The sequence below is a fragment of the Lactuca saligna genome, chromosome 1 (genome assembly GCF_052625555.1).
Source record: "Lactuca saligna cultivar CGN05327 chromosome 1, ASM5262555v1, whole genome shotgun sequence".
NCBI lineage: Eukaryota > Viridiplantae > Streptophyta > Magnoliopsida > Asterales > Asteraceae > Lactuca > Lactuca saligna.
The window spans coordinates 85,456,807-85,474,573 of record NC_136417.1 but is presented as its reverse complement, the minus strand read 5'-3'; the positions used below and the strand labels follow the sequence as shown (position 1 = coordinate 85,474,573).

General features: G+C 36.0%; 2 protein-coding genes across 2 annotated transcripts; one reads left to right on the top strand and one right to left on the bottom strand.

The window, feature by feature from the left end:
* The first annotated feature begins 11,116 nt into the window (after nucleotides 1-11,116).
* LOC145040824 (SWIB/MDM2 domain superfamily protein) lies at nucleotides 11,117-12,394 on the top strand. The gene is made up of 2 exons (XM_078988718.1): nucleotides 11,117-11,515; nucleotides 12,030-12,394. Exons 1-2 carry the CDS (start codon nucleotides 11,198-11,200, stop codon nucleotides 12,153-12,155), a joined length of 444 nt encoding a protein of 147 aa, XP_078844844.1. The 5' UTR covers nucleotides 11,117-11,197; the 3' UTR covers nucleotides 12,156-12,394.
* A 919-nt stretch (nucleotides 12,395-13,313) lies between these two features.
* Nucleotides 13,314-17,452, bottom strand: LOC145040820 (alpha/beta-Hydrolases superfamily protein). Its single transcript, XM_078988714.1, has 7 exons — nucleotides 17,247-17,452; nucleotides 16,545-16,717; nucleotides 16,209-16,261; nucleotides 15,279-15,393; nucleotides 15,069-15,191; nucleotides 14,216-14,375; nucleotides 13,314-13,587 (listed from the first exon to the last, which is right to left on the bottom strand). Exons 1-7 carry the CDS (start codon nucleotides 17,424-17,426, stop codon nucleotides 13,402-13,404), a joined length of 990 nt encoding a protein of 329 aa, XP_078844840.1. The 5' UTR covers nucleotides 17,427-17,452; the 3' UTR covers nucleotides 13,314-13,401.
* Nucleotides 17,453-17,767: the final 315 nt, after the last annotated feature.

Genomic DNA, 17,767 nt, shown 5'->3' with positions numbered 1-17,767 from the left:
AGAATATTATGCTTCATTTCAAATCTAAAGGCTTAGGTTGTGGAATGTTAATAAATTTAGTCAAAAGTACATAGTGTGTTCTTAAAATTTCGATTATGATTAAGGCATTCCTCTTCACAATTCGAATTTTGAGAACATAGCAAATAAAACATTATGGCAAAAGATTGACAAAGTATCAAATCTTTAAGTAAGACATTTTGCATCGTGTCCCATACGCTTCGGGTACAGGATCGATTGCAAATGCTATAATATTTGACCATTGTAAAATTTTCCAAATGTTTAGCGCATTTAGAGGGAAAAAGGACTAGAATCCATTTTTGACCAAAATAATTAAACAACTATCAAAAGGACAATCTAAAGTTCGACGAGGATTGGTTGCTTGTGAGTAGTTGGAAGCATGATATTGGATAGACCATATCGACATTATTACGAATAGAAAAGATTCTATTAAGAATGAGTTGTCATATGGAAAATATGGAAATGTTTCCATATTGGATTGACCATATCGACATTATTATGAATAGATAAGATTCTATTAAGAATAAGTTGTCATATGGAAAATATGGAAGCGTGTCCATATTGGGAATTGAATATTGAAAATCTATGTCTAGATTAGAAACTTTTATGCAAAAGGATGTTCAAAGGAATGTACTTTGAGTGAGAGACATCATATCTAAGGATTTTTTTGTAACAATCTCCGATAGAAGATTTTGTAATATCATTGGCAATAGTCTTTGTGACTTTGGTGCAGTGACATTACGAAAGAATCATTGCATAGAATGTTAGAATCTAGCATATTCTATAAGTAGCAAGAATTTGATATTCTTTCACTTATGAAAAAGGATTTGGAGTTGTGAAATGAGAATGATTGGAAATGTGTTCAATTTGATCTATTTCACAAAGTAAGAACCATAGGTAAATATTGTGTGCATGCTAGGATCATGGGACAAGTGTAATAATTCAAGTAAGAAGTTGATTACCTGAAACGACAAATAATGAGTGATCGATATGGTGATAAGTAAAAGGAGTTTTATTTATACTCAAAGGTTTGAGGCCATATGGGATTAGTATTATTCTTGTGTTTCACTTTGCATGTTTTGACTTCCTGAATAATTTAATTGGTTAAGAACAATCAAATTATTCGAACGGGCCACAGCCGTTCATATGTTGGAAGTAGGTATGAATGAAGACTATCGTGAATTGGTGTGTGGATTGTCTAAAAGAGTATTAGACATAAGCAAATGTTTGCTGCAATGTTCATGAGTGCTTATGAATATGAATTTGAGCATTGGATTAAACCCACGCTCACTTGGATCACTCTATGAATTGTATCACGAGTGATTGGTGAGACGATAACATCTTATATTCTTGAAACTGAGATGTGTGAGTTGTATCTTGCAAATCAGTTGCACATTGATAATATGTAAACGCACTAGTAACTTGGTGTCATAAAACATATTGTTGTGTGTGATTCGGTGAGTGAGTACAAGCAAGCATTGTATCAAAGTTTATCTGTTCCTTTTATCCAAAGAAGGGTAAAAAGCAATATCTTTGGGCCCCTCGATGATTTAGTGATGACAAACGTAAATGCTCGGTCAGGCTAGGGCTAATTTGATTTGTTCAATTAGTCAGTCATCATAAATCGGAGATCGAGAAATAGTACAAAGAGAATGATTAGAAATCATGTCTTACAATATCTAGAGTGGAGGAATATATGATCCCTTATCTAAAGGACATGCGTATCTGATAGGATCATAGTTGACAGCGGCTTTGGAAAGCTACGATTGCAGATCAGGATCTGAAGTCATACGCAGAATAGTTATTAGACTTATCCAAGTGGGAGACTGTTGGATTAGTGTCTAAGTCCATAACTATTTTGGTATGTACTTGACCCGATGGTGCATGGTCCTTTTGGGTTGCCTTCACCAAAGCAACTTGATAGGATGAATTATGGAGAGAAAGGATTAAATATGATTTATTAATATATTATGAGAATAATATATTAAAGGAGAAATCATATTGTTTAATTAATATTAGTCAAGAATTAATTGATAATTAGTTTTGTGACTAAAAGAGATTAATTAAACTTAAGGGACTGGAATTGTAATTATAAGATAATTGCAATTTGGGCTATGGATTGTCTTATATTAAGGAGTGGACGAATTCTATGGGGAAACCCATAATAAATCGTCCAAGGCCTTAAGGAATGAAGTCCATGGGTTGCTTAGGGCTTAAGCATCCAATTTAGGGTTTCCTTGTTAGATAACCCTAATAGCCTAACTATATATACATCCCTTATGACCCAAAAACGTGGATAAGCATCCTTTTAGGGTTTCACACGTTTTTGGGCAGCCTCCATCCTCTCTCCTCTTCATCCTCTTGCTCTTGGTGTTTGTGAACCATTAGAGGAGTGACATTTGTAACTCTAAGCTTTCTAAAGTCAATACAAGGAGGAATTAAGATTGTTATTGCTACATAACAATCAAGGTATGATCTTAAAACTACTCTCATGTTAATATGATTACTTGAATGCTAGAATTAGGGTTTATAGTCTTGGATAACTTGCATGTACAATAGAGAAACCTAGATCCAAGCATTAGAGTTTGTATGAGCACATAGGATGTTCTTATGACCAAAACCCATAATTTTATTTCTACCTGTTCAAAATAAAATTAAAACATTAAGTGTTTTATAATCATAAATGAATATTTTTTTATATTATGTGCTGATTCAACAAAAATTAAAATAAGAATATATTACCTCAAATTCTGTTTTTAGATCACTGTTTTTGTTCAGTTATTCCACTTTGTATAACTCCCATTCATTTTTTGTTGCAAGATGTTCGTATTGGCAGTACCAGGAACCTTTATAGATTTCTTTCTGTACTTTATAAAACAAAGTACTTGTATAAACTTTTGCAGCATGTTTTTCTATTGGTCGTGGTGAAATAAATTTATATACCGCCTTCTTTGTTTGATGATCAAGCTCTTATTGTGTATTTCTCTGTTTTTGAATTGTTGTGTCATAGTTCATCATGAAATGTAAAAGTATATTTCCAGATTGAGATTAAGTGTTGAAGAAGGAATTCATGCTTTCTTATCTTGAACTGGTTTTCATCAATCTAAACATTCTTGTGTCACTGAAGTATGCAAGTATCCATTTGTCACGTAATTCAAACATATCATTGAACCATCTTTTATCTTATATATTGAATTCATTAATAATCAAATCCCACTTCTTTTCAAATTCATTAGGTTTGATATGCATGTTCCAAACAAGCTTGTTAAATCTTTTCTTGAAGTCTTTGTTTTTAAATAAATCGCCAGTAATCTATGAATGAACAATGTTGCTTATATAAGTATAAATTATATACCTATTTCGATATATGATATATGATTAATCATATATGATTACTGTAATATAGGATATACCATCTATGATTAATCATATATCATATATATATATTGTAATCATATATGCTTAATCATATATGATTATTTAATCATATATGATTAATCATATATCATATATGTACTGTAATCATATATGATTATATAATCATATATGATTAATCATATATCATATATGAGTAATCATATATGATTAATCATATACAATTATTGTAATGTAGGATATATCATCTATGATTAATCATATATCATATATGTACTGTAAAAATATATGTTTAATCATATATGATTAATCATATATCATATATGTCCGACTTAAACAAAACGATTGAAATCAAAGCAATCAATAGAAGTATCACGCTCGTTGTTAAAGAAGTTGGTAGCTAGAAATGCTACATGATAAAATGTGATTATATCACATTAGACGATGAAGGAAGGCATATTCCATTCCGGAATTTGACTCTAAGAGACCCGAGTCTAAGCATTGCTACATACGATGATAGGTCATTAGAATATGACACATCAGTCAATTGTAGTAATCAAATTAACTTATCCTAAGTTTTTTAAGAAGAAGAAGGATTCTCTGATAAAGAATGAGGTTGTAACACGAAGGTCATGATTGAAAGTCTAACAAGCAGGTGCAAGACCGAGCACCGCCTACAGTCAAGGAGTCCAAGAGTTAGATACTCGTTCGAAGCAACATAGAAGTTACAGTTATTACCTAGGATGAAGAGATAACGTATGGAGTCATTATACAATCTTGTTTCGTTGATGATTCCGGGACGTAATCATCCTAAGGGGGAGATAATTGTAATGCCCGTAGATCCGGACTAGTCAATTTAGAGACAATAGGGGTCGAAAACGACTTTTAGACAAAATATTATTAAGAATAAATAATCTCAACCAAGTTTTAGTATATGTTACAAGGTTTTCGTACATATAAAGAGCGTCGAAATCCGAGTTATAACGAAGAAGTTATGACCTGTCGAAGTTTCGCGAATTCGATACAGTTTTGTAAATCTAAGATAGAATGAGAATTAGCCAACGAGGTCTAAATGAAAGTTGAAGATCTCAATAATAGGAACTCAACGGTAAAAAGACATACAAAAACGGAGCTCGTATGCAAAAGTTACGGACGAAGCTTGGAGATTACTTTACTATACAATTCCTATAAATAAGAGATGAACTCTTCATAATTTCCTCACACCTTCAAACCTTTCTTTCTCTCTCTAACTTCTCTCTAACCTTCCTAAACCCCTCCCAAGTCTAGGGAACCTCCCTATCACGAGAAGAAAGCCCCAGAGCGCCCGACGGCTCCGAGAAGAAAAGCTTTCGGCTCGGAAACGCTGTTCCAGCGAAGCCCGGTTTTTAATAAAAACCCGTTGTAAGTGAGTTACGCCTATACTATATTTAATATAGCTTTTAATTAATTATAGTAACATTATTAGGACCTTAAAATAACTATTTGGGCTATTATTATGAGCTATATTGAGTGTTATTTAACGCTTATATAATAGTAATAATAGCTAGACTATTAATTAGTCGCGATTAACGTTAAAACTAAACTCTAATGGTATTAATACGGTCAAGGAAAAATTGTTTTAAGAAGTAACAAAGTGTTGTCCAAGTGTCGAGTCACCACCTTACCAAGTGAGTGCATAGTTACTTTCAGCTTACACATAGATATGAAGTATTTTATATAAATTACGTGCTATGTGTGCATATTATCTGAATACTTGATATCTATGTTGGATGAACGTTTTATACATGTTTTCAATGATTTAAACTGTATATGTATTTTATATCTACAAAATGTGTTGGGTAAAACATGGGTAGATGTAATAGTTGTTGTGTGACAAAATAAAATAATGAGAGGCCTCGTTATAGATGTTATTGATGATCCAGTCATCTAGCGGAGTATAGATGACGACCATGGACTATTCTAGACAGTCCAGTGGAACACTAGCAGGCTCACAACTTGTAGGTGTTTATTTGAACTGTGTGTTTATTTGAACTGTGTGCTCACCAGATGTACTCCATCCCCCACATGGTTGCCTTAAGGACATTTATTTGCTGAGGAATCCCCTTAGAAGTAGTGTCCATCCCGATGATAGTCCTTAGACTAGGTCCCTTGTGTTAGATGTTTTAGGGACGTAAAGTGAGGATAACGAGAACGAGTAATCGGGTTTGTTTGGTTTGATAAAGTTAATAAACTTATTTATTGTGGGTTGAAAACCCTATGTGCTCACCAGGTTTCCGAACCTGACCCACTTAGTTTATTTATATCACAGGTGTCGATATGAAGTGACATTACACTGAGAGATCTAAAGAGATGTAGATCACTAGTGTAAATAAATGTAAGTTCTGTTTATGCTTATGTTCATGTATTGACGATGACATCCCAAACATTTTAAAATGAATAAAATATGTTTCTTCGAAAATGTTTTGATAACGTATTTATCATGTTTTTCTGGGAACAAATTCCGCAACATTTTTACGAAAAGAAATACTCTGATTTTTATAAAGCATAAACAAAATCGGTCTTTTCTGGCCGTGAAAATGGGGATGTCACATCGTAAGACGAGAGACTCACGAAAAGCTCGAACCTCGAAGTGAGCGATGTATTTTCATCGGCTACCCGCAGAAATCCTTTAGATATCTCTTTCATTGACCAAGTGACAATGTTGTATTCGTTGCGAGGAGAGGGGTTTTCCGAAAGGGAGAACTCATAAGCCAAGGAGGTAGTGGGAGGCAAATCGATCTTGAAGAGATTCAAGAGTCGAGCGATGAAGAAACCTCTAACGCTGGCGCTCAACCCGAGGAGGAAACTCCGGTTGAACCGATTGACGAGTCCTTACCTCTTAGACGTTCCAAAAGAGTTAGAGTTCAACCCTAGTTCTATGGTTTTCATATTACTACTGAAGGGGATACGTATATTAGTGATGGTACACTAATAAATCTAGATGAACCTAACAACTATAAGGAAGCCATGGCATGCCCAGAGTCTGTAAAATGGAAAGAGACGATGGACAACGAGATTCAGTCCATGTATGACAACCAAGTTTGGAATTTGGTTGACAATGTGCCCGGACGTAAGACGGTTGGGTGCAAATGGATCTTCAAGAAGAAGACCGACGTGGATGGGAATGTGCGCACGTATAAGGCACGACTAGTGGCAAAGGGCTTTACTCAAACTCCCGGAGTTGACTATGATGAGACCTTCTCACCAGTTGCTAAGATAAAATCAATTAGGGTGATGCTAGCCATTGCTGCATTTCATGATTATGAGATATGGCAGATGGATGTCAAGACCGCTTTCCTTAATGGAAAGTTGGCTAAGGATGTTTTCATGGCTCAGCCAGAGGGTTTTGTCGATCTGAAGCATCCTAATAGAGTGTGCAAGCTTGAGAAGTCCATCTACTTCGATGAGAAAGTCAAAGAGTTTGGATTTGTACGAAGTGAAGATGAATCATGTGTATATGTCAAGGCCAGTGGTAATATAGTTAGCTTCCTCGTTTTGTATGTCGATGACATAATACTCATAGGAAACGACGTCCCGACCTTGTAGGAGGTTAAATCCTGGCTCGGGAAGTGCTTCGCTATGAAGGAACTCGGAGAGGCTTCCTATATTTTGGGAATAAGGATAATGAGAGAAAGAAGTAAGAGACTAATAGGACTTAGTCAGAATACTTACTTAGATAAAGTACTAAATTGTTTTAGTATGGAAAACTCGAAGAAGGGAGAACTACCGATACAAAGTAATGCCAAGTTGAGTAAGACTCAAAGTCCAAGTACTGAAGCCGAGATAGCTGAGATGATCCGAGTACCCTACGCTTACGCAGTTGGCTCAATCATGTACGTTATGACTTGTACTCGCCCTGATGTGGCCTTTGCTTTGAGCATGGTCAGTAGATATCAAGGGAACCCTGGCAGAGCTCATTGGATTGCAGTCAAGAATATACTTAAGTACCTTCGGAGGACCAAGGAATGGTTCTTAGTCCTCGGAGGGAGTGATCACTTAAAGGTGCAAGGGTATAGTGATGCCAGCTTCCAGACCGACAGGGACAACTACCGTTCACAGTCGGGCTAGGTCTTTACCCTTAATGGAGGAGTAGTGACTTGGAAAAGTTCCAAACAAGAGACCGTAGCTGATTCAACGTGCGAATCAGAGTACATTGCAGTGAGAGAAGCATCAAAGGAGGCGATGTGGTTGAAGAACTTCATCGGTGACCTTGGAGTTGTGCCTGCTATAAAAGAGCCTATGGAAATTTTTTGTGATAATGAAGGAGCGGTTGCCTTGATCAAGGAACCGAGGGATCATGGTAGATCTCGACATATCGATAGAAAATATCATTTTATTAGACATCAAGTAGAAGAAGGACACCTCGTAGTAAAGAGGGTATCGTCAGAGGATAACCCAGCAGATCCGCTTACGAAGGGACTGAGTAGGGTTAAGCATTTGCAGCACGCTAGGAGCATTGGGTTGCAAGACGATATTAGTTTAGATTAGATAGTTTTGAAACATGTAATAGATAAATGTAATTGACATTTGATGATAAAATAAAAGAGTATTATTTATAAGTAAAGGTATTGTCTTATGTTAATTGTTTAACTATTGTTTCACTTTGCATGTTTTGACTTCCTGAATAATTAAGTTATTAAGAATAATCGAATTATTCGAATAGTCCACAATCGTTCATATGTTGGAAGTAGGTATGAATGAAGATTGTCATGAATTGGTGTGTAGATTGTATAAAAGAGTATTAGACATAGCAAAGGTTTGCTACAACGTTCATGAGTACTTATGAACAAGTTTTGAGCATTGGAATAAACCCGCGCTTGTTGGAATCATTTTTTGGAATGTGACACAAGTGATCGCAAGACGATAATATCATATGGTCTTAAAACCAAGATATATGGTTTATTGTTTATTAATTGGTTGTGCATTGACAATGCGAAACCGCATCAGTAAATTGATGTCATAAACCACATTGTTGTGTATAGTTGATTAGTAAATAGTGAATGCATATAAGTCGAAGTTTATCTGTTACTTTCATCCTGAGAGGATAAAAGCGATATCACAGCCGCTCGATGATTTGATTTGACTTATGTGCCGGGCCCGGTCAGGACTGAATTGATGTGTTCAATTAAGTTCTAAGTCAAATAAATCTGAGATCGAGAAACCAAATGTTGGACAATAAGTTCCATAAGATTGTTAGCATAATATCTAAACAGAGGACTGTACAATCCCTTATCTAAAGGACAGGATATTGATAAGATCAGAGTTGACATCATCTTTGAGAGCTACGATTGCTAATCGGTTTGTGTTTGCATATATAGTTACTAGACTTATCCAAGTGGGAGACTGTTGGATTAGTGTCTAAGGTTGTAACTATATTTGGTAAGTACTTGACCCGGTTGTGCATGGTCCTTTTGGGTTGCCTTCACCATAGCAACTTGACAGGATGATTTGTTAAGAGAGAAGAAATATTATTGTTAATATATTATAAGAATAATATATTAAAGGATTAATAATATTTTATTAATATAAGTCATATATTAATTAAGAATTAATTTGGTGACTTAAAGAGGTTAATTGAATAAAGGGGAATAAACTGTCAAATGTGTGATACTTGTGTTTTTGGGCTATGTATCCTTATAGATAATGGGGTGGACGAAATTTAGGGTTTGGGAACCTTAAATTCGTCCAAGCCTAAAATCTAGAAGGATCTTGGATTGCTTAGGGCCTAAGTTATTCAATTAGGGTTAAAGGTGAAACCCTAGTATCCCATAGTATAAATAGATCCCTAGGGTGAGGGAAATCGGCACTCATGCAAGGCAAGAAACCCTAGAGCAGATTTCTCTCCTCTCTCTCTCTTCCTCAAATCATCTTCTTGCTAGTTGGTGTTTGTAAGCCATTAGAGGAGTGACAACTGTGGCTCTAAGCTCCAAGAAGAAGAAGTATCAAGCAACTATCCCAAGGTGTTGTTCTAGATCCTAATTCATATGATTAGAATCAATTTTTTACATTAGATCTAGTATTAAAAGTCTTGGATAGAATGCATGTTCAATTAGAGAAACCTAGATCCAAGCAATTAGGGTTTGCATGTGCACATAGGAAAGTTCTTATGGCTCAAACCCATCAAAGTTGACTAGTTGACTTCCAAGGGTATTTTGGTAATTATTGGTATTTATTGAGTTCAGTCTTTTGGTATTGATCAGTGGTGGAGTCGTGTCGGAGGTTGGAGCAGCGTGATCTTATCTCTTCAGTCAGCAGTTGCGAGGTGAGTTATCCTCACTATACTGACAGGGTCTACGACACCAACGCCGACCCTTTATCGGATGGAAATCCGGGTAGTTGTTGTTATGATATTGCTTTGCTATGTTTGCATCCTGGTAGTTAGGATGGTATGTGTTAGAGACCTAGTTAAGGTCGGTACCCGGGATATAGGGTAATCGTATGCTAGTGACCGGTTAGGTCGGAATCCTGGTTAGGACATTGATATGCTATGTGATCTGTTAGACTGTTTGTCTGGTTGAGGATTGTTATATGATTATATGTTTATGTGCACATGGTTGTTGGACCGGGGTTGGGTTGAGGCGGATCCTGCTTCGTGTTGTAGGCGAACATACCTAGGGCGGACCAGATATTTCGAAGGCCCAGCGAGCAGTCCAGATAGGATGAAGGCCCTGAGAGGGCGGACCAGACGTGCCGAGGCTCGGAGAGTGGACCAGGCCGACTGAAGGCCCGGTGCGGGCGGACCAGTCATACTGTAGACTCAGAGAGTGGACCAGGTGGATTGAAGGCCTGGTGCGGGCGGACCAATCACACTGTAGACTCGATGTATATGCTAGACTCGGAGGGTGGACCAGGTAGACTGTAGGCCGGTGCGGCGGACCAGTCACACAGTAGACCCGAAGTGCATGGTTGTTCTGTTCTGGTTATGATATTATGCGTGTATGGTATTGTGGTTGGTATTTTGGGAGTATCTCACTAAGCTTTCGGGCTTACAGTTGTGGTTTAATGTTTCAGGTACTTCAAGAGACCGTGGCAAGGCAAAGGCGTGATCGTACTGCTCCTCATGTTTATATTTTATGATTTGGTTCTGGGGAATACTCTGATAATAAAAGTATTGAAAACCTTTTTGTAATAACTTAATGAATGTGAGTTGTTTTTGAAAAGTTTAAATTGGTTGAAATTTTTAGAGCGTTACACGTAGTGCTCGTCTTCTATGTCGAAGATGGGTGTTGATACGTGTCGAAGATGGAAGTTGCGTGTCGGAATCGAGTCGGAATGTCGTAATCTAGTCGGAACTTCGGAATTAGAATGCGTCTTTTCGGAATGCCGCCTCAAATTATATGCTGGATTTTGAAATTCAAAATCCCGATCCAGAACACATGTGGTTCATCCGGAATATGTATTCCGGATCCAATGAAATGGGTAAGGCCACCCGAAAAATAATTTGGAATTTGTTCCGGAACGACCAATTCCGGATTATGTGGTTATTATGCAAAAAAAAAAAAAAAGGTATATTTAAGGGGGAAAAAACCCAAAAAAAGTTGTTAGATTTCAATTTCTCATATGTTTTTTTATTTGTTTGTTTTTTATTAAAATTGAAACGTTAAAAATTGGTTGTTGCCACGTGTCACTGATCGAGTAACCCTATGTGACCTCAAGTCGCACTAATATCCCTTAAACCATTTCATCGCCCTCTCAAAGTATTGTCTTGCCCTGCTATATTTCCGTCGCCATTCGCCAACACACAACACTCGAACCATCCACTGCAATGGCCTCGGGTGCTAGGGTTTTCAACGGCTGCAGATCGCTATTCGCTGCAGCAAAGTCCGCCACTCCCAAATCCACGGCCACCGCTGCCGCTACCACCACCACCGCTGCAAAGAAGAAAACAACCGTCAAAAAACCAACAGAGAAACCAGCGAAGAAACCGAAGCCAGCTTCTGCTGAAAAATCGTTGAAACCTGTTGGCATTTTGAAACCAACTCCGATTTCTCCAGCCCTAGCTCAGTTCCTCGGTGTCTCTGAATCCCCTCGCACCGACGCCGTTAAGAAGATTTGGCAGCACATCAAGCTCCATGAGCTTCAGGCGAGTAATTAATTCATTTTTTTTCGACTTTCACATTTCTTCGCCCAATTTGTTTGGTAAATGCGTTTATCTTTACGTGTTCAACATCAACAAATATACTAGTAACTTTGAAATCTGTTTTAGGTTTTCGCTTCTTACGCATTTTAATCGAAATGAGTTTGGGGAAATTAGAGTCACCTAGTTGTTTGAAAGCCAAGTGAACTAGTTCTGATTGCTGTCAATCATGTGTTCTACTTATATTGGTTGTATGACTTGAATCCAGCAAAGTTAACCGATTTTGGTTTCTAAATATGATAGTGTTAAACCCTAAGATTGTGATCATGAAGAAAATGAGAGAATACACCTGAAATTTTTGCTAGGTTTTACTTTATAACCTGATTATGCAATCGAGGACCTTGTGGTTAGTGGATTAGAATCAAAACCATCTGTGAATTAGTGATAAAAGTGACTCATTACACAACGTAAAATATATTGCCTATTGTTGTGTTCTAAGATGGGGAATTTTTGTGTGCAGAATCCAGAAAACAAGCGAGAGATAATTTGTGATGAAAAGCTCAAGACAATATTTGATGGGAGAGACAGAGTTGGGTTTCTAGAGATTGCCAAATTGCTTGCTCCTCATTTTGTCAAGACTAGTTAGAACATGACACACTTGAAGTTCATATTTTCTTTTGAATTTAGGAGTGCACTGAAGCTTCCAGAGTTTATTTTGTATGCAAATTGATGCTCATTTCTATGTTTCTCTGGGAAAGTGGTGTAGGGTGTTGAGAAAACATGTCTTGTTGAATGCTATTTTCTTGCTCCTAGCACTAGTTGTAAATGGTGCAGTGATAGTTGTACTTTTTTCCACTTTCAGTATATTTTTTTGGTTGGGGTGAATTAGGGCAGTGAAATTTCTGGGTGCATTTTTGTCCCATCCAAAATATGAGGTTTTTATTTTAAAGCCAATGTAGGACAATAATTTTACGTACACAAACATATGTTTTATAGTGGCTTTTGATCTAAAAAGATGCCCACAATTGGCTAGGTTTTTACTTTTTACCCATTGATCATTAATTGTTTATGTCATGAGACTCGTGACTCATGAGTGTTTATAATGGGGCCTTTGGTGTACAAAATGTTGGGTCAATAAACGGATCCGGATCCTGGACATGTTGAATGGTTTGTCGGTTTGCATATCCAATCTTTATGAAAATAGACTTAATTTGCGAACATTATGATTTTTAAACATTATTTATCAAGAAGTATTAGTACACAAATTAAAAAAAAAAAAAATTACATTATAAACTTATAAATCCCATAAACTATGCAAAAACATAGCGTCTATATTTAATTATATATTATTATAAATTACAAACAAAATACTTAATAGTTATAAAAATAAACTAAACTAATAGAGTTATAAAAGCTTCAAAAGAAACATAATAAAAGAAATTCCAACTAATCTATGGGGCTATTTGACAGCCTTTTAAATGGAACGATTTGAATCTCGGTCTGCATTCAACACGTTTGCCAAAGCCTCTAAACAACCAGAAATCAAAAGCCTATGAAGGGTTGAGGAACCCCGCATTCTCTTAAGAGATTGGAATCATTCATCACTAAATGGTTTGATTTTATCAAACATTATCAAACAGTCTTGTCTAAAGTCTATTCAAAATAAGTTTTATCAAACATCCACCAAATGTCTTTGTAGTTCAACATTATCATTAAAGTAGTATATCTTATTTTCCATCTCAAAATGACTTGTTAACAAAAAAAAGTACATATACATAACAAATTGAGTGAACTCTAACAAGTATAAATCTAAAACTTGTGGTAAATGATGTAATAGGATTTACAATATGACAAATTCTCATAAAAATAATATGAACATTATATATACACAACTAGTTAAGTAGGTGGTGTACCCATTGGTCAACAACAGCTGGTGAGCCATACCATGGTCTTGATTCATCATCTGAGCCAACAGGCGAGTGGTAGACTCCATCCAAACTAATGTTTAACGCACCCTCAAGATGAGCCGATACTTCCGGGACCACCCCATCACCCCATACATCTGCCTGCCCACATACCTATGAAAAACAAGAACCACCGTTACACCTAAATCAAAGAAATGTGTGTTTCGTTTGTTGATTCCGGCGGAATCAGAATCCGTGATTCCATTCCGGTGTTCCATTGCGTGTTGGGCTTCTAAATGAACAGGACTTAATTTTGTTGGAATCTTTCATATTCCATGTTTGATGGATTCCGCTGTTCGTAGGAGAGGATGGTATTAAAAAGACTAATTAGTCTACCTAGTAAAAATTATTTATTCATATTGCAATGGGATTAGGATTCAATTCCATTCCCATGACGCGTTTGGTTGCCGATTCAATACGTCCACCAACAGTAGGTTCATTCTTCCTTTTTTAATTAAAAGACCAAAATACCCTCTTAAAATTGATATATTATTATACTACCGTTACACCTAAAGCAAAGAAATATGTGTTTCGTTTGTTGATTCCGACGGAATCGGAATCCATGATTCCATTCCGATGTTCATTGTGTGCTTGCCATCCAAATGAATAAAACTCAATTTTCATGGAATCGATCATATTCTGTACCATTCGTAGGAGAGGATGGAATCATGGAAGGAATTCAATTCCATTCTTTTGTTTTTTTATTAAAAGACCAAAATACCCTCATAGTAAAAGTATATACCTGTTTGTATCCTTGACCAACAAAGCGAGTGCGAAATGTAGCATCAGTTGGTGTTAAGGTGCTTGGATCACTTCCAATAGCAACCTCTGATTGCTCAATTGCTAGAGGGATAGTTGTTGGAGAATTTGAGTTACCAAAGAAACGACTTCCCTGAATATATCTACAAAGCTACCAAATGTTTGATCAGTAATGTAAATTATCTAAATGAGCTAAATGAAAGAAATAGCAACGTACTTTCATTTATTTGTTTTCAACTTTTTATAGCATCCTACCATCATTTCTTTTTATTACAACATTGTACTTTTAATTTTCGCACTGTGTTTTTAAAAATGAACCTAATTATAGCCTTGTACTTTTGACTTTTTCTTATTAAGATATCAGGGAAATCTGCAAAAAAAGTCCCTAAACTTTGGTTCTATTAATGCAAAAGTCATCCCTTTTTTTTTTTTTTTTTTTGCAATTAAGCCCAAAAACCTGGTAAACACATGCAAAATAACCCTTGTACCCGGTTAATGCCGGTTTTCAGGGCCAAATTGTAAATAAACAATCAGAAATGCAAATATTAACTGGTTTTTAAGTTTTTTGGGCTTAATTGCAAAAGAAAAAAATCAGGGATGGCTTTTGCGTTAATAAAGCCAAACATCAGGGACTTTTTTGTAGATTTACCTAAGATATTGTACTTTGAAATTTCTTCTCAATTACAAAAATGTAATTTTCTTTGAGTTTAGATGACATTTCTATACTTGGGTAGATTTTTCAAAGTACAATGCTATAATAGGAAAAAGTGAAAGCATGATGCTATAATAAACAAATCAATGAAAAAAAAATCCCTAGTTTATGTATTTTAGTATACCTGCCTGCGATACAAACATATCTCAATTCTGGAGTATAAACAGCTTTCTTGCAGTTTTTCTCCACATAATCCAAAAGACCCCTTGTTTGATCAATAACTCCTGGCAACCCTTTTGGTGGTGGCCTAAAATTAACATATAAAAAAAAAAACAAAGGTTTAAAATATTTATATTTTTAGTCTTTGAAGCAAGTTTTATTCGGTAATACATACTGAAGAGGTGATCCAAGAGTGAGAAGCAATGAAATATTTGCATTGGTGAATTCTTCCATGTATACCCGAGCTAACCACCCTCCTGCAGAGTGTCCAATAATCGACAACGAACCACCTACAGTAGTAGATCTTATTATTCTATTAAAATGTGCATGAAGAAAATGATTAAATTGACAGAAAAAGACAAATTGGTTGTACTGTGTTTGGCATGCATTGGACTGGAAGTGAGACTGATGTCAATGGGGCAAAAATTGTTGAACTATTTCTCTCACCTCAAAAAGGTGGGAGTGTCTGTGGGACATGGAGTTGCTATTAATCTTTCATATGTGCATTGGACTAATACACTGGGAGTTCGACTGATGTCAATGGGGCAAAAATTATGGACCTTTTTTCCATTTTTTGTCTATTGTAATTTGGTTTGTAGTTTTTGTAATTCTTGATTTCATGTAAGTTTATTTGGTTTTATTCTTATGATTTTTATATTGTTGCAACTTTGCATCTTGTAATTCCCTTTGTGAATTTTGTAAATTTGTTTGTAATTACAAAAACCAAACAAACAATGCAGTTTTTATCACTTTTATAATTTTTGTAGTTTCGTTTTACATATTCCATTTGTATATTTCTAATGGTAAAATATAAACGGTAAATCTTTATTATTTTCTATAACTGTTGTATTTCATTTTTTTTTTTTTAATTTTCAATCAGTAAATTTATAAAGTTTAATAGTTTATACATTTTAAAAGTAGCAAGTTATAGTAGATTAATAAGCTATATAAATTTTGTAATGTGCTCGACTAATAATGTCTATTTTATAAAAAAGATATAATACCATACCAAACTCAGGCCCAATAAGTCTTGTTGGCCCAATGATACATCAAATTGGAATGTTAAAGATCACTTGAATCAAAGTTAAAAAGAAAAACTCCAGACCTTGAGATTGTTTCAAAGCTTCATTGACAGCCTCATCAACCCTATTTAAATACCTGCCCAAAATACATTTAGCTTTAGTGAGATTGACACATTAGGCTGTGTTTGTTACACATGACATCATTTTATATGACTGGATGAGACTCAACAACTTTCTAGTGCTATTTTTGATAATGAGGGTAAGTAGAGTATTCACATCTTTCATGTTGACATCAGTCTCAGTCCAATACAAGCCAAAAACTGTATTGTCAATTTGTCATGTCTTTTGTAACAAAAACTGTAACAAAAGTGCTTTAAGGGTCTCGAAAGAGCTTAAAAGATCATGTGAAAACAAAGTACCAATCGAGAACAGGGCGAGGTTGGAGTGTGCCTCGCCAGTAATTAGGGTCAACCAAACCAGCAGCATTTCTCAGCCAATCGATTCTTGAAACATTGGCAACCACAGTTGAAACACCATATCCTTGTAAGGTCAAAGCTAATTTCTCATAGTCACCTGTATTATTCCCTAACCCCTGTCAACAATCAAGATTTGTTGTACTTATTGCAAGTGATAATTTGATTCATCCATGGTTGTGGAAAACGAACATATTCTGCATTACTCTAATCCCATCAACATCCAAAGAAAATGATGTCACTGATATGGAGCATTTGAGAAAAATGCATCAAATTCTAACTATTTTCCAATAGCGATTGAGGTCAATTCGCATAAATATCAAGTTTCAATACTGGGGATAAATCTAGAATTTTATCAAATTTGGTTCAAATGTCGCCTATTTTGTCAATGTTGATAGTCCAAACCAACCTAAACTTCTAAGAAGCTAGAAGTAGAATCCTTAATTGCAATTATCCAATAGCGAAATGCTCGTGTTAAATGTCACCAGAACATCAACGTTTACGTCTAAAGATCGATTTCTAATTATAATCGCAAAATAGAACTGAATTCACAAGCATGGATGCACATTCGATTCTTCCGACGCAAAAAACGAAAACACATGACAAAAAGTGCACAAATTTACATAGATATGAGGGTAGAGGATTTACTGGAAGAATGACAGCAGGGCGTTGAGTGATTGAAGACGATGATAATGAGGAAGAATCCGGAGAAGCGACGGCGGAGCATGTGCACCGGAACCGCCGTGAAGTTGGAAGTGGTAGTGTATGCCTTCGTGCTCGCGGTGGTGATGACAGTGGGAGAGGTTTGAGACACGGAGGCAAGGCCATATCTCTTCCCGTGCGGGTTCTGTGGTTAGACTATACGCACTTGTTTCGTTGTTTATACTTTTGGATGCTTTTTCAGAAATTTCATTTACACCCCCCTTAACTTAAAGAAAACTATTTTATCCCCCCCTCATGTCTATTTTGCAAGCAGGGATGGGAAAAGGTTATGTCAAAAAGTCGTGTTGGATCTCGGGGATGGTGCATGCTTAATCCCATTTTAATTTCGAGGGTAGGAGTGGGTAGTTTTGTCCCAAACAACCCCACCCCACCCCCACCCCCCCCCTTTTTTTTTTTTTTTTTTTTCCTTTATGGGGTCTCGTTATCCGTATCAACAAAATTGATTT

What these genes read in the sequence shown, in the direction of transcription:
- LOC145040824 (XM_078988718.1), top strand. Translation starts at nt 11,198, where the DNA reads ATGGCCTCGGGTGCTAGGGTTTTCAACGGCTGCAGATCGCTATTCGCT. An exon ending in TCAAGCTCCATGAGCTTCAG is followed by an intron (nt 11,516 to 12,029) that starts GCGAGTAATTAA and finishes TTTTGTGTGCAG; the next exon opens with AATCCAGAAAACAAGCGAGA.
- LOC145040820 (XM_078988714.1), bottom strand. Translation starts at nt 17,426, where the DNA reads ATGGCCTTGCCTCCGTGTCTCAAACCTCTCCCACTGTCATCACCACCG. An exon ending in GCCCTGCTGTCATTCTTCCA is followed by an intron (nt 16,718 to 17,246) that starts GTAAATCCTCTA and finishes GATTGTTGACAG; the next exon opens with GGGTTAGGGAATAATACAGG. An exon ending in TATGTTTGTATCGCAGGCAG is followed by an intron (nt 14,376 to 15,068) that starts GTATACTAAAAT and finishes GTAGCTTTGTAG; the next exon opens with ATATATTCAGGGAAGTCGTT.